The 17,475-nt window shown below is 29.3% G+C and overlaps 1 protein-coding gene across 1 annotated transcript; it reads right to left on the reverse strand.

Annotated features, from left to right (window-relative positions):
• Window positions 1-1,013: 1,013 nt before the first annotated feature.
• Window positions 1,014-12,821, reverse strand: LOC145086284 (1,4-alpha-glucan-branching enzyme 1, chloroplastic/amyloplastic-like). Its single transcript, XM_079024035.1, has 22 exons — window positions 12,516-12,821; window positions 11,595-11,719; window positions 10,956-11,188; window positions 10,458-10,556; window positions 10,090-10,132; window positions 9,599-9,658; window positions 9,396-9,476; window positions 9,022-9,138; window positions 8,858-8,941; window positions 8,213-8,334; window positions 7,972-8,091; window positions 6,913-7,042; window positions 6,710-6,820; window positions 5,631-5,759; window positions 5,297-5,400; window positions 4,256-4,400; window positions 3,242-3,389; window positions 2,949-3,049; window positions 2,651-2,728; window positions 2,275-2,430; window positions 1,604-1,678; window positions 1,014-1,358 (listed from the first exon to the last, which is right to left on the reverse strand). The coding sequence occupies exons 1-22, from the start codon at window positions 12,649-12,651 to the stop codon at window positions 1,233-1,235; spliced, it is 2,523 nt and encodes an 840-aa protein (XP_078880161.1). The 5' UTR covers window positions 12,652-12,821; the 3' UTR covers window positions 1,014-1,232.
• Between the last annotated feature and the right edge of the window lie 4,654 nt (window positions 12,822-17,475).

Below are 17,475 nucleotides of genomic sequence, written 5' to 3' on the forward strand. Positions count from 1 at the left end.
CCTACAATGATGTTGATTAGGATGGTGATCTTAATGATCGCAAGTCCACCCCAGGTTTTTGTATTTCCATTGGATATTCATTAATCTCATAGAAAAGTAAGAAACAGGATGTTGTCTCTAATTCTTCTGCAAAGGCTGAGTATCATGCTATGGTTGTGACTACTTGTGATTTTATTTGATCACGATGGCTTCTTGCAGATATTGGTGTTGTCATTTCTCAACCTGCCACCTTACATTGTGACAACAAAAGTGCGATGCAAATTGTGAAGAATTGTGTTTTTCATGAATAAACAAAGCATATTGAGATTGATTGTCATTTCATTCGGTATTACTTTCATCTCGGGACTATCTCGCTACAATATGTACCATCAACCTTACATATTGCTGATTTTTTTTTCATGAAGGTTCAATCGGTGTCTCAATTCTATTTTGTTTGCTCTCGGTATTTATTGCAATCACATTATGAATTTGAAGGGTGATGTTAGTTTAATAAAATATTTTTTGGGGCTTATTTATGTTGGATCTTTTATTTAGCCATTTAACTAGGTTAATTGTACATAACTTTTCTCCATGCTACCTAATTTCTTTCAATAATAAAACCCTCTCTTTTTTAGATTGTTATTTGTTTTCAATTTAAATGCATTTTTAATAAAAATATTTATCTTAACCAATTTTCTCATTTGTTCAAGAAATTCACAATTTTTATGTCAAAAAATTAATCACAAACCTTTTTTCACAACATAAGTAAGTCATTTTGTGATTTTAATTTTATAACATTGTAATCTTGATATGGAAAGCTTCCAAATACAACATTTTAGAGAATAGCACATACAAATCACTAGATATTATTTCAAAATTGTAAACTAAAACACCGAACCATTTTTGTTAAGTAAAGCAAATTTAGGAAATTACAAGCACTTATAACGGCCCTTATAATTTTACCCTTATAACTTAAAATCAACCCATCACTGCAAATAGATAAATTGAAATACTCCACTCTAGTTTCCTCAAACTTCAAAATAAAAAACATTTATTTATTTACTCTAAAGATTACTAGATGTATAAAAACTACATACAATCTCATTGTAAAAACATTTGTTTTCCTAAAGACTATACATTGCAACAAACATTTTTAACTACACATACACCGCAATTACCATTCCTTTATTAGTGCTAACAACAAGATTACCAAAAAAAAATCCTCCCAAATTTTATGCCACGTCAGCATCCGGTCAACTAATCTGATGCTGCCCTAATGGTGTGGGGTCCACCACATCAGTTATGAGCTTGTAAACCACTGCAGTTCGGGCAGGTGCATACACCATAAATGATCGAGGTCGGTTATCATGGTTTCCTTCCTGCAAAAAAAAGGAATGGAATCTGTTAAAAGGAATTGGAATCGGAAGGAACTGTAATATGGGTATTTTGGTAATTTTTAATAAAGAGGAAGAATGGAATAGAATTCCTTCCGTCCGTAAAATTTTATCAAACATGGAATCTGACGGAATTGAATTCCATCGAGTTGGGAATCAAACATGCGGTGGAATGGAATCATGAATTCCAATTCCGTTGGATGAAATATTTTTGAATTGAAATTGCTTACAAAGGTGAAAAATTCAGCCTCGTGGTCAAGTCTATCGAAGCCTCCAAATAAGCTATCATCAGAGTCTAGGGCAATCTGAAAAAATGTAGTGTTAGAATAGAATGTGTATTTTTTTATTTTTTAAAGTAATTAGAATAAAATATAAAGTATCGGATTAAATGCAAGGAATACTTTTATTTATTTGTGTATTACAACTTCCTAATTTCATTCTTTCCTATTAACATCACTTGTACTTACAATTTTCATTAAATAGTGTATTAAAAGTAAAATGCTATAATTTGCTACATTTTTCAAAGTATGATGCCTTAATAAGAAAAAAAAATGGAAGTAGATTGTTGTAATAGAAAGAAAAGAGAGTAGGATGCTATAAAAAACAAATAAATGAAAATTTAGTCCATTTAACCTTTAATTTCTCATCAGGAAATTAAACTTCAAAAAGTCTACATAATTATAGGAAATTTTTTTTTATAGGAATGGAAATTATTTTGTATTTGAGTAAAAATGTCAAAGTATAATGTTGATATAGGAAGAAAAGAAACTAAATTTGTTATTTCTTGCATTTAACCCTTAAAGTATCAAATAATCAGTTAACTTTAATATTTTAATTTTCTGATTACTTTGACACTAAATATTCAATAAAAATCGGATAAGTATAATTTACAAAAGCATACCTTATACTTTCCGGGGTGTAAACATCCGACCCTGTAGTCTGAATAACTGTTATACCAATGGAAATTAAACACGAAAACCAAGTCTTCTCTTTCAAATATAATTACTTTTTCGCCCTCGTGTTTCCTTGATATATATTGGTGTCCTGAAGTCATGAACTGCACAATAGCAATAATAGCAATTTATTTTACTTTTACACATAATAGCAATCTCCTCTATTTTCTATAATAAAGATGAGGAGGGCATTTAGGTCTTTTGCACATTCCATGTCCCACATTTCTAAGCAAGACAAAAGATTGCAACTTTTGTCTCAACAGGATAACAAATGGGGCCCACAAAGAAAAAAAAAATGAAAATTTTAAAGACAAATTTACTTACATTATGAGCTTCTTCAAGATGTTGCATGGCCTGATCGAATTCTTGCAATCCATGATATCTTAAATAATCAGCATCGCCCTATGAATATGAGTGAAAAAGGGTATTTTGGTAATTTGATGAAAAAGAAAAACAGAATTAAATTCGGAATGATGAAATCCATTAAACATGAAATTTAAAGGATTCAATTCCATTTGGCAGTTAAAGATGCCATGGAATGGAATCTCAATTCCAATTCCAATTCCAACCTTCTGAATTACTTTATTTAAATAATCATATTTAATATATAAACTGATCTTACCAGATCAAATCTTCGCCTACACTTATCAAAGCTATTTCCATTCCCAGGTATAAATCTTCCATCTGGAAGCCGTTGATCAGCTCTTGGAAAATCTATCCACTCTGATCAAGGGGCAAAATTGGAATTTAACATATTTACATTTTACCAATATGGGGATTGTACTTTATTTGTTAAAGAAACGTAAGTTATGTTGATGCTATATTCTTTCTAAAGGGAATTGTTACTATGGATAAACCAATATGTTGGTATATGTATATTATATTAAGAAGGGTAAAATGGTAAAAAATACATACCAGGATGGCCGAATTCATTTCCCATGAAATTTAAATATCCTTCTCCACCTAATCCCATTGTAATAAGACGTATCATTTTATGCAATGCAATTCCACGATCTATAAGAGGAGTTGAAGCTCTATCTAATGCCATGAATTCATACATATCCTGTTGTCAATTCAACAAAAATATTATTTAAATTTAGACTCAACTTCATGAAAATTATAAAAATAAAAAAAGAACTTTCACTACATTTCTAAATTGGTAAAAAAAACGTTACTAAAACCTTCCAATTCATGAAAAAGAGTTAAATTTGTAATTTACTCAACTACATTTCACCTTTTTATGCAACAATGTTTTACTTTTTCACCAATTTATGAAACTCACATAGTCACATGAATATGTAAAATCACAATTCAACTAGTTAAGCAGATTTTACTTATAAAGTAATGCATATTTTGTATAAACAAACAGTTTGTTGCATAAACTGAAAAAAAAAATACAACAATGTTGCACAGATGAAAGAACATTTAACTCTTTTTGAAAATTGTTATAAAAAAAAGGGTTAATCTCAAAATAGACCTTATATCGTGTGTTTTTTTCTGGATTAAACCTTATAATTATTTTTTGATTGAAAAACACCTTGTATTTTTTCGTTTTTTCCGAAAAAGCCCTCAACTTGGTATTTTTTTTTTCCAAAAAAAAAACCCTCAACCTTCTAAATGCTTCAACATAAATCCTCGAAATTTTTTTAGTTTTTCTCAAAAAAAACCCTCACGTTTTACAATTTTTTTTTTTAAAAATGACTAAAAGGGCCGGAAAAAAATTAAAAATAATACAAGGTCTTTTTCAGGCAAAAAATAAATTTGAGATTTAATCCGGATAAAACACAAAATATAAGGTCTTTTCTTTTTTGAGATTAATTTACAGTTTCCCTATCAAAGTTTACCCAAAACAATCAAAATTTTGAAATGCACACTGGTAAAAGAGTATTTTATTTCAAAAAAAATAAAAATAAATAAAATAGTTATAACCTTATCCATAAGCCAAAATGCAATAGTTTTATCACCAACTAAAGCTTGATCATGACTTTCTGCATAACAAACACACTTTTCTGACCATCTTCTGTTAGTAAGTGTGTGAATTATATCTCCCATTTTCCAATCTTCATCCCTTAGCCTATCCCAAAAATAAAAAATAATAAAATAATAATAATAATAATGTTCAAAATGCAATCTTTTATGGCCATATATAAGTTATATGTAAATATTGAATAGTAGTATTAGCACTCCTAAACCTAATACTTTCCCAAAATTAAAGGGAGAATTTCATCTATATCCTTTTAAACTTTCATAATTACGTCTATATCCTTGTAAAATTTCAAATTACATATATATCCTTATAAAACGTATAAACCCCAATATGGCTAATGTACTTTAAATGTTATATGTTGTTGTTATAGGTAAGGAACTATGAGCAAATTTGTATTTACATGTAGACAAGGGAAATTGTCAGAAAAGTCCCAATATTTTCGGAAAATTTTCACTTTAGTACCAATTTTTTTTTTTTTGAATATAAAAGTCTTGATTATTTGATTTCACACGATAATATGTCACTTCCTATTAAAAGAAAAAAAAAGGGGGGGGGGGGGGGGGGGGGGGAGTTTTTGTTAATTTGAGCAAAAATGAAATTATCGGGATTTTTATGTTCAAAAAAAAAGATTTTGGGACTAAAGTGAAACTTTTCCGAAAATATTGGGACTTTTCTGACAATTTCCCTGTAGAGAAATGTAAGTATGTTGCTATCATGAGTAAAAAGCCAATATTGGTAGAAGAAAAGGGCATTGTTATTTCACATAAGTAGATGCCCAAGGGGTAAATTAGGAAATCTATAAACATCTATTATCCATATGCACACATTCATCTCAACACTTTTTCTCTTCATCTCTTTCATCTTTTCTTTCAACATCTATCCATAGAATGAAGTGAAGAAATCATAACTAATTTTTGCAATATGAAACTTTTTACTCATAAGAAAGACATAAAAAGAAATTAAAAATTTAGAAATTTGCATACTTAAGAAGCTCAATCCACTTATCAGCAACTGCCATATGCAAACGATAATCAAATCCTACACCACCATCTTGTACAGGAATACAAAATGTTGGCATTCCACTCACCTACAAAAAAAGTCAAAGTCAAAGTCAAACTTTGCAGAATAAAGCTTTAAACAAATCATCTCATTAAGTGTGATGTCTGTCTAAAAACAAAGTGTTGTATGAACAAAAACAGGATCCTTCTTGGGCTGAATGAACCTTGTCTAAATGACGATTTTACCCTTGATACTGAATATTAAATGATAACTTAGATTGAAGATAATATTTGATGAGAATGTAGAAAAGGGACATACATCTTCACCAATGGAGATTGCTTGAGGGAAGAGGCCATGAATAAGATCATTAACAAGCATCAAATAAACCACAGCATCAACATCAGTTGTTAACCCAAAATACTCACTGTAGTTTCCAGTAAAAGCTACCTAAATATAATAAAATGAGTTTTAATTACAAAATTAGTTTTGACTTTTGATTTGATACTCTCAATACTAAATGCATATAATAACTAAAGGCTACTTAAATAGCAACAGAGTTTCATTAATTTCTGTATTATATACTACTACTTCCATTTCTTCCTATTATCACAACATTATACAGCTTTCAATTTATTTTCTTTCTAACTGTAGAATTGTTGTAAATCACTTCTCTTTTCTTATTATGAAATTACACACTGAAAAATCTATCCAATTATTGTAGTGAAAGTTGCTTTTAGCCTTTTGTATTTGAATGCCACTGCTATAATTTGGTAGACTTTTCAAGGCTTTTATGCAGAAAAGTCCCATTATTTTGGGAAATTTTTTGATAAAGTCCTAATTTTTTTTTTTGAACAGAAAAGTCCCGATTGTTTAATACTTTGCCCAAATTAACAAAAAATTCCTTATTTTTATTTTAACAGGAAAGGGTTTTATGCAGGAAAGTCCCATTATTTTGGGAAATTTTTTGATAAAAGTCCTAAAAGTTTTTTTTGAACAGAAAAGTCTCGATTACCTTAACATTTTGCCCAAATTAACGAAAAAGTCCCTTTTTTATTTTAACAGAAAATGACAGATTATGTGATTTTACCAAAATAATTGGACTTTTCTGTTAAAAAAAAAAACATTTAGGACTTTATCAAAAAATTTCCCAAAATAATGGGACTTTTCTTCATAAAACCCGACTTTTCAAAGTAGAAATGAAAATAGAATGCAATATATAATATTAATAAACCGATAAAGAAAAGTACTTAACATCTATTACAAGATTTATTTGTGTATTATCGTATTCTACTTTCATTTCTTCCTATTACAACATTAGTCTTTCACTTTTTTTTTTTCCTTATTAAAACATTACACTTTGAAAATTACATTTTATTATACACAATGCACTAATTTACCTGTAAACCATGATGTGTATACATCATTGAAGTGACTCCATCAAATCTAAATCCATCAAACTTATATTCATCCAACCACCATCTTGCATTTGAAAGAAGATATCTTAACACCTGAAAAAAAAACATTGATTTTAAGTGCTAATAACAAATGAATTCATCATCAATTAAGGTTTTTTTTTTTTTTTTAATTTAAAAAATTTTACCTCCCAATGTCCATAGTTAAAAAGGCGAGAATCCCACATCCAATGATAACCCCTTTCTCCAGAATGAAAGTATTGACTATCAGTTCCATCAAACATATTTAATCCATCTAATGTGTTGTTTGATGAATGACTGCATTTAAAAAATTAATTCATATAAATAAATAATAGAAACAAAAAGTGGTGGATACCATATTATTGAAAGAGAAAAAAAAAAAAAAAGCCTTCAGTTTTACTTCATTTGTTATTTTATAATAAGATGGGGTAGATTTAGACATGTTTATGTAAAAGTGGGTCAATTTCGGTTAAAAATACAAAAAAAACAAAGTCAAATGTAATAATTGTTGGGTTTTATGCAGAAAAGTCCCATTATTTTGGGAAAATTTTTGATGAAGACCTAAAAAAATTTGAATAGAAAAGTCCAGATTATTTAACATTTTGCCCCAATTAACAAAAAAGTCATTTTTTTATTTTAACAAGAAATGACAGATTATGTGTTTTTACTGAAATAATGGGACTTTTCTGTTAAAAAAAAGATTTAGGACTTTATCAAAAAAAAATTCCGAAAATAATGGGACTTTTCTGCATAAAAACCAAATAATTGCTTAACCATTTTTGTAGTAATTAAAAGATTATACTTTTTTTTGACCATTTAAAAGAATATTTAACGGTTACCCGGTTTTTAAAAAGTCTAAAATACAAATAAGCAAAACTTACTTTTACCATTTTGTACATTTACTTATTATAAAAATACTTCAGTGGCAAAATCGATAAAAAAAAAATTTAAAAGGTAGTTAACTAGCTAAATTGATAAAATTGGGGAAATGGTTATTTTTCAAAAGGTCAAAAAAACTATATAGGTTTAATCACTACAGAAACTGGTCAAATGGTCAAATGATATTATAAATTTGTACACGAATTAGGTCAAAAAGCAAAGTAAAATAGTCTTTAGCAACTTAGATAACCACATTAATAAGCATAGTAGCAGAAATTTTATTTTGTTTTTCAGGTAAAGATGGCATAAAAAAAAATAGTAAAATTTAACAATCATATAATACTTACCTATGCACAATATCCATGAGAACAACAAGACCTAATTCATGTGCTTTATCAATCATTGATTTAAGATCATCTGGAGTTCCACATCGACTACTTGGTGCAAAAAAATTTGTCACATGGTACCTATTGCATCAAACAATATAATCAACTTTTCATTAAACACATTATAAACAATAACAATATCAGATGAACAATAACAATAACAATAATTCGATAACAATAACAATAACAGATAAAGAAGTACCCAAAGCTAGCATAATATGAATGCTCTTGAATAGCCATGATTTGAACTGCATTGTAACCGAGTTTTTTTATGCGAGGGAGAACATCGTCTCTAAAGTTAGCATACGTGTTGATCATTGGTTCCTATTAAAAAAAAAGAACAAATAAAATACAATCAATATTTGTGATAATAACTTATCATTTACATTCATAACACATATTAACAAATAAACCAATGTGGCATGTTTAGTTCACGGAAGGAATTGGAATCTCAAATTCCATTCCGAGGTGTGTTTGGTTGCCAAACCAATGGATTTCAATTCCGGAATTCAAAATCCATGTATGATGGATTTTATCATTCCTAGGGATGGGATTTTAAAAGGGAATTCCATTCTTTAATTTTTCACTAAAAAAACCAAATTGTCCTCTTAAAACCATTAAAACACAAACACATTCTTTCTTTTTTCATCGTTCTCTCTTCACCTCTATCAACCAAACACACGAAAGATCACAATTCCTTCAGATTCCAAATCCTTTAACGGATTCCATTCCTTACAATAAGTTCAATAACAACTTTTTATTTTTCTTTTTTTTATCTTTTATCTAACAACACTACAAAACAAAAGATTTAATCTTATATAATTAAAGATGAGAATGAGATACACACCGTACTACTCATTCCCACATGTGCCTCATAAATCCTAAGAGATTTCGGCTTCTTTGGTCTTGGATGTTGAAACACGTATTTTTCCTATTAAAAAATTTCACCATATTATCAATTATCCACAACAAAAAAACAACTAAAAATATAATTATTTAAACGATAAATACCTCTTGTGGGGGATCATAGTATATTCCATTATAAGGAATCTCACCAGGTGCTTGTACTGAAAACTTGATCCAAGCAGGAATCGAGTCTTTAATGCCAGATGGCGTATCCATACGAATCTAAAAATTTGTCATAAATATTTATATATAATATAAAGATTGACTCCATTTATTTATAAAACAATGAAATAAAATTTCATTGTGAATTTGGTTACTAGAATATAGTGACACTGTCCCTTTGATGTTTCAATATTTTCACTACATTGGAACAAAACTAAAACTTGGGTACTATTTAATGAAATTGTTTCAATTGACACATCATGCGTCCACGTCATCAACAAAATCATGCCATGTCATCATAAAATATAAAATTATACCTTTACTCGAGAACCATGAGGAATAGGTGAAGAATCATCAACATTGTTTGGCAAAAAGATCTCCCACACACCAAATTCATTCTGTTTATAATAAAAATGGCATCAAAAGTTACAAATTATTCTCCATTTATCTCCTAAAAAATCGAATTTTGATTTTTGGAGATTTAAATACCAAATATGTAATAATTTACTCAATAACATACCCGGGTCATAACATCAGCATTTGGATTCCAGTTGTTGAAATCTCCAATAAGTGAAGCAGACTAGAATTAAATAGTTAAATTAACATTTAGAAAAAAAAAAATAATCATAAAAAAAATGTATAAGGTACTACTACAAACATATGTATATAAATATATACAAATAGCATTAGGGTTTTATACAGAAAAGTCTCATTATTTTGGAAAAAATTTTATAAAGTCCCAATTATTTAACATTTTGCTCAAATTAACGAAAAAGTCTTTTTTTAATTTTAACAGGAAATGGCAGATTATATGATTTTCCCAAAATAATGGGACTTTTCTGTATATAAACATGATTTTAACAATTTTATTTGTAGTATTCCCATGTCATTTAGAAGAAAGAAATAGATATAATCACTTCATTTTCCAATTGTAAACATCTTTATATAATTATTGTGACTTCAATTTTCAATAATGATTATTTAAATTCAGAAAAAAAAAAAATAACAAACCTTTGCCCCAGGTGCCCATTCTCTATAAGTGATACCTGTTTTGCTGGAAAAATAAACAAAAATAGAATCAAATACAAGTAGCAATTTCGACCCGTTTACCTAAAACGGGTCGATTTGGGTTATATTTTATCTCCAATAGGTCAAATTAGTAAAACAAAACGGGTCAAATGGGTTGAAAGTTTGACACTTAAAAGGGTTCCATAATGTTTATCTTATCTTTTTGACCCTAAAAAGTCAACCTTTCAAGATCATATTGCAAAATCACGTTTTAATTTGTTATTTTGTATAACAATATATGCTTCAATGTAATAAACTAATAATTATATCACCAATATTTATTTATAAATATAAATATAAATATTAAATACCTTCGAGTGAAACCTAATTTTTCATAACCACGTGAAAACGCCTCCAAACCACCTTCATATTTGTCAATTGCTTCACGTATCTTCTTGTAATGTGAATATCTGTATTAAAATGAATACATAAAGCAAAATGATTTACAAGTATTAAGAAAAATGGGATAAATGAATATTGTACTTTCATTTATTTGTTGATTAAAGCATCCTACTTTAATTTCTTTCTATTGCAACATTAAAAAATGATACTTTTGATTTTTTTTTTTCATATTAAGACATTTCAAAACTTTTTTTCTTATCAAAACATTTTACTTTCAAAAATCTACTTAATTACATCATTGCACTTATAGTTATTCTTATTAAAACATTTCTTATTATAAAATCTACCAAATCATAGCAATGAAAATTGCTATGTATTTGTATGACATTGCAATAGTTGATTATAATGTTGTAATAATAGAAAGAAATGAAAGTAAGATGCTTTAAAAATTAATAAAAATATCTCACCTATACTCAAGATGTTCACGATGATTGCTTAAAAGTGGATCAATTTCATATATTCTCTCCCCTTTTCCAGGAGGAGGAATCGATAATTTTCTAATTTCTTCACTTTCTTTATCAATATCAAATAAAGAAACTAAATCTACTTCCTCCATAGCTGCAATATCTTCAACAAGAACTGGTGAAGCAACAAAATCCTTTTCATTTATTTCATCAAGTTGTTCTTCATCAAGATTTATCTAAATCAAAGAATCAAAAAGCACCATGGAAAATGTATGAGGAACAATAAGATTTTATAAAGATACTTGATACTACTATTATTTTCAAAGTCGTTTACAAATAGTGGTATAAGATCTAATAAAATTATAAGTAACACTTCAAGAATTAGTCTTTGATTACAATTGTTCAAGTCAAAATCGACATAAACAACCAAAAACTTAATACAAAAGATAAAGAAGCAAAATGCATATGATTTTCCATTTAAAAACATTCCTCCCGAAAGTTTCCACAAGTGTTATAATATCTTATAGTGTAAAAAACTACAAATGAAAATAAAATTTTGTTATTTTGGTGGAATAAAAATTGTTCTGATAATACAATTACATACCCTAATTCGAAAATGTGAATGCATGCATATTAACATACTTTGGAATGTTCAGAATCTTCATCAAGAGCTTCTAATTGCTCAGTTGAAGAAGAATTATCAAGAACTTTCTCTGTTGCTCCAACTATAAAAGATTGAGATTCAGATCTTCCAGCTATAAACTTCCCTATAAAGAAAGATCAAATTACACAAGGAAAACATATATGAGGGCAGATTTGTAAAATGTTAGGACTTAATAAGTTGTTCTTTTTGTATTAAGTAAGAAAAACACTCTATATATATGGTTTACAGGATTGAGTTTTGTCCCCATTGATCCAATCAAAACCTTCATATAGTGAATTGTTCATAAGTTTAAAAGAGTAGCATAATAGTTGAATAAGATACAATTTTTTATTATTTGATGACAAATGATCCAGATATGGAGATGTGGAGATATGAATTTGCTTTAAGAAAATTAATTATTGAGATAAATGTAGAATTACCTAACTAGCCCTAGTGGGATACACCTAATTATCTGATTATGATTCTTTGGAATTTGCAATAATCACTTTGAAAACGCCCCTATGATTGTGTATTTGTGAACATAAGAACTTGCGAACATTCGATCAAAATCGCTAACAAAATGCAATGTCAGATAGGAAAAATTAGGATTTGAAGAAAGGTAGTTCTGTATGCGAATACTATTCCACCATTAATGTCGACATAATTTATGTTCAGACTCGCGCATTCATAACATTCGATCGTCAATCAAATCGACAAATCGAGCTTCACTTTACAAATATAGCAAAAACGAGAAACCGCATCGGTGAAAATTCAAACATTTAATACCCAGTTGAGCATAAGCAAAAAGAAACGAAAACCCATTTTTCAAGCACACAATTAAGCATGAACAAGTGGAGACAGGAATCCCAGAATCATCAACATAGATTTCATAGATTGTATGCTTGAAATGAAACACTTACGAGTTAATGAACTTTTCCTCAACAAGAGTGACAGATTTGTAGAACTAGAAGCAGCAATCGTACTCCTCCGATCACCACCAGAGTGGGAAATTGATGGAAGAGTATTCAATCGAATTCCAGGCAGTGTATAAACCATTTTTCTTGTATGGTTTCTGGATTAATAATCAAGAAACAAGAACCCTTTGTGAGATTTTAGATCTATAATGGGGTAGAGAGTCACAGAGTTCTAGGCGCCAAGAGAACCGTGATAAATTAACTGATGCATCAGCATGTGAAAGTGGATGGGCTTCGGCCGTGTATGCATGGAGTGATGGAGATTTTGCAATCTGTGCATATGTGGGGCCCATTGTGGGTTATTTTGGATTCTCCATTGTTGAAACTTGAAAAGTTACTTGTATGGCCCATTCACATGGGAGACTAGATGAGATATGAGAGGCCATTACACAAAAGGTTTTTGCCTTTCACTTGATTTAGAAAGCTTTTTTTTTTTTTTGCCTTTTATGAAAATATGGTAGGATATTCTTTCACTTAGATAGCCTTGTCATAGTTAATGTGAGTTTGTAAAATAGATGGTTTGGGTAAATTTGTAGGATGGATCATAACATGTATATTTCCTTGTTAACTCTTTTATTGTCCATAAAAAACTTTTGAGTAAATTACACGAATGGTCCCTATGGTTTGCGGTAATTTTGCGTGATTGGTCCCTAACTTATTTTTTTAACTCGGAAGGTCCCTGTTGTTTGTTTTTGTTACGCGTTTGATACCTACTGTTTGTTTTTGTTACGTGTTTGGTCCCTATCTTAGCTAAAAAGACTATTATTTAAATAGGAAAAAATGTTAGGGTATGTAAGGTAAGATGAGGGGAGGGGAGGGGGGGGTAGGGGTGTGTTATTTAAATAATTTTAAAAAAATCAAGGACAAAATAGTTTTTTTAGGTAAGACAGGGACCATTCGTGTAATTTACTCAAAACTTTTTTTTCATGATTAAACAAAGTAGATTGTAAAACTCTTGCATATACCTTGTGTTGGGCTGTTTTTTTCTTTTAGTTGTATTTGTTTTATCTAGTATCAATAGGTATAATTCAATATAATATGTTTTAATGTAAATTAGTGGGATATCCGTGTATTGTGGCGGATTTATTAATCTTATATTTTCAACATATTTTTCGTAATGTTCTTTTACATATGGCTCATTTCTATAATTTCATTAATACACCGGAAGCATTTAGGTAATCTTGTTTTATACAGATACTGTAATTTGAGTATTACATTCTTTATTTTTGTAAATTACAATGATTTATTTCTATAATATTGGTATCACATAAGACTATATAGAGTTTTTGACCAACTTGGTGTTTTTCAAAAACTTATTTACCTAATGGATATACTTTTAAACTTATTTACCATATAGGTTTGTTTATTATTTTATATTATTTTTTAAAACATGTGATGCTCTTTTCTTTTGCCTTCTTTCATACAACCACACAGAGTAAAACTTTTTATGCACTCTAAAATCTAAACCTTCACTATAACCAATTCTTTATTTATTTAATATAATACCTTTTTTTTGCTTTTCTTGGCTTTTACTTTTTATTAATTGATTCTTACAAACATCATTAAATTTAACATTTTTTTCATAAAAACCAAGAAATAACTTTTAAAATTTAAACCAACTAATAATTTTTTAAATTTAAACCAACAAAGATCATCTTATAAACCAAATAAAATTCATAAGTAAAATATTTTAAATACAAACCCAACAATCGTTTGTTACAAAAAACAAAAGAAAATAAGAAACATTCCAAATAACTTTGATTCGATAACCATCATCTGCAAAAAAAAAAACAAAAAAAAATTAAAAAAAAGATATAAAGTTCTACGAATGAAACAAAAAAATATTGAATGTTTTAATTTACCTTGGTTTAGACGGATATTTTTTTCGATTGTGACCACTTTGCTTACAAATTCCATAATGGTTTGTTTTTCTTCCTTCTTTAATGTCCATTCCATTTCGAAGTCTTGTTGAACGGGGATGTCCTTTTTTATTCCGTAAGAGCTCTAAATTTGGAAGCAATTCTTTAAACAATGATTGTGGCCAATACGTTTCATGAGGAAGTGGAGAAAATTCAGAAGCCTAAGTATCACAATATTTTACAATTGAATAACATTTATCAACATATTGCCAACTATTCAAAGAAAGTGTGGCACATGCACTTAAGACATGAGAACAAGGATATTTAAACACTTCCCACTTACCGCATGTGCAAGTTTTTTGCTCCAAATTAACTACTTGCACATTTCTTCCTCTCTGAGTTATCAATTCAAATATACCTTTCTCTCGATTAAAAGATCTCAAGGAATGTGCACTTGCTTTTGACATCAAAGCTGCTTGTTTGACAAGAACATGAGGGGTATATGCATCTTTATTAGCTCGTGAACTATTTCCTAAAGGGCGTCTCACCTCAAAGTAATGCACCAATCTATAAAAAGTAAGTTGGACACAAGCCGTGATTGGTAAAAAAAACGGGCACCTTTAAGGACACTATTAAAAATCTCTGATAAATTTGTTGTGAGCAACCCATACCTCCTCCCACCATCATGTGCAAGTGTCCATCTATCAAGTAGATGACTCTCTAGCCATTGTCTAGCTTGTGGATTTAGCTTCCCAATTTCTTCCATGGTTGAGTTGAATTTTCGAACTTGATTTTGACTCCCGGCACGATAAGCTAGAGCTTTCAATTCTGAATTACGAAACTTCTCATAAAAGTTGTTGATAAAATGACGTAAACAATACCTATAAAATAAACAACAATAATGTGAGTTATAAAGTTTTAAAAAAAAATAAACATAATGTGTGTTATAAACAATACCTATGAAAACCATGTGGCTCTAACCATGGTGATCCATGTTGATTGATTGCCTTTAGGATTCCAAGATGACGATCAGAAATTAAACAAATACCTTCACGTTCTTTTACCACATGAATCTTGATATAAGAAAGAAACCAATTCCAACTATCATATGATTCATTTTCTACAATTGCAAATGCTAGTGGCAAAATTTGATTATTACCATCAACTCCCATTGCAATCATCATCGTTCCCTTGTATTTGCCATACAAATGTGTTCCATCAGTGCTAATCATCGGTCGACAATGTACAAACCCCTTAATAGAAGGGGAAAAAGCCCAAAAAAACACGTCTAAATTCCATGGGTTCTTCATTAGTTGAGCTCAAAACTAACCACTCGACTATAGTCCCCGGATTGAACTTTTGAACTGCACATAGAAATTTGGGTAAAGCAGAATAAGATTCTTCCCAATTGCCAAACACTTGTTCAATTGCCTTCTGTTTTCCGGTCCAAACCTTTTTGTATGAAGGAATATAACCTAATTTATCGACTATTTCGGCTCTCAAAGCAGGAATACTAATTGAAGGTTGCTCTTTAATAAGATGTTTGGTTTCCTGGGCTATCAAGCTTCCATCTAGATTTGGATGGTCTTGAGAAATATTATCATGTAAACAAGTATGTGGACCGGTATACTTTGTAATTTCAAAATATCCACTTCGTTTTCGTTTGATTGCACGAACTTGTCATTTACAACCAGATTGTAAATGCAACTTGCATCTTATGGTCCATAGAGTTGGACGTGTCTCAACAACCTCAAATTGTTTATATGTCTTAATACTATAAAGCTTAATATCTCTAATAAGTTCTTCTTTATCCTTGAAAGAATCTTTTCCCAACTCTTGTGTAAAATCATTCTTGCTCGCTAATTGTGACACAATCCAATTGCTATCCGTAGTTATATTTGTTTCCTCCATAGTAGTAAAAGTTGAAGGAACTTCAAAAGATTCTTCATCAACTTCTTCTCTAATTTCATCTTCTTCTCCAATTTCATCTTCTTCTAACACATCATTTATAGCAACTTCATTATCAATTGCTATTGCATTGCTTGCAACAGCAACTTGAGAGATTGAGTGGAAATCCTCATTGTGAACAATGTCTAATATGACATCCATCTACAATCAAATACATAAAAAAAATAAAAAAAAACAGAATTTGAAAAGTGTGATTGAACATATTAAAATCAGAAATCAAACAATAACCTATCAAACAAACCAACCCAAACAAACAGAAATATAGATTTGCAACAACATATATAAGTATTATTATATGTCATACATAAGGGCCAAAGAAGGTTTCCTAAAGTAATATTAAGCATATAATGTTCCATAGCAATAGTATTTCATCAGATGTGCCTTTTTTGTTTAGCAAAATTTGATGGAAGGCCAATGAATCTGAGAATACAAAGACCGAAAACAATCCATTAAGAGAAAAAATGAGATAAAAATCAATAATTTGAAAGTTGGGTGTTTCAATGTTTTTTTTACTATAGCATCTTAGTTTTAGAAATGTATCCAATTATATCAATATCATTCATATACAATGCAGTGTGTTTGAATTTGAAATTAAAATTGCAGAACCTTTTTCTTAAAGAAACCAAAAATGCATATTATATGAAGATCAAGAAAAAGAAATACATCAAAATTTTTGTTAAAATAGAAATACATTATTAATTTCTAATGGAAAAGAACGGTGAGACCTTGTATTGAGAGTTGACTTATCCTCACCAAAAGCTACTGGAAGTGACTAGTTGAATTTGCATAACATACCAAGGTCAAAATAGGCATAGTACTCAAAATAGACAGGGGTATAATAAGGAATAAACTTCCCTGTAAAGCAGTTGACACTCCAAAAAAATAGAAAGAATCCAAATCACAGATTATAAGCTAATAATTAGAAAATTATCTATCATTGTCTTCTTAAAAATCATATTCACAATATTTACTTTGAAATTATTAATCCAAGTTATGTTGTGACTGCAAATTTCACAAAATAGAATCAAACAGGAATCGATTTTACAAATATAGAAATCAAAAATTAAATTTCAAATGAA

The sequence above is a fragment of the Lactuca serriola genome, chromosome 2, assembly GCF_051521515.1.
Source record: "Lactuca serriola cultivar US96UC23 chromosome 2, Lser_US96UC23_V15, whole genome shotgun sequence".
Classification (NCBI taxonomy): domain Eukaryota; kingdom Viridiplantae; phylum Streptophyta; class Magnoliopsida; order Asterales; family Asteraceae; genus Lactuca; species Lactuca serriola.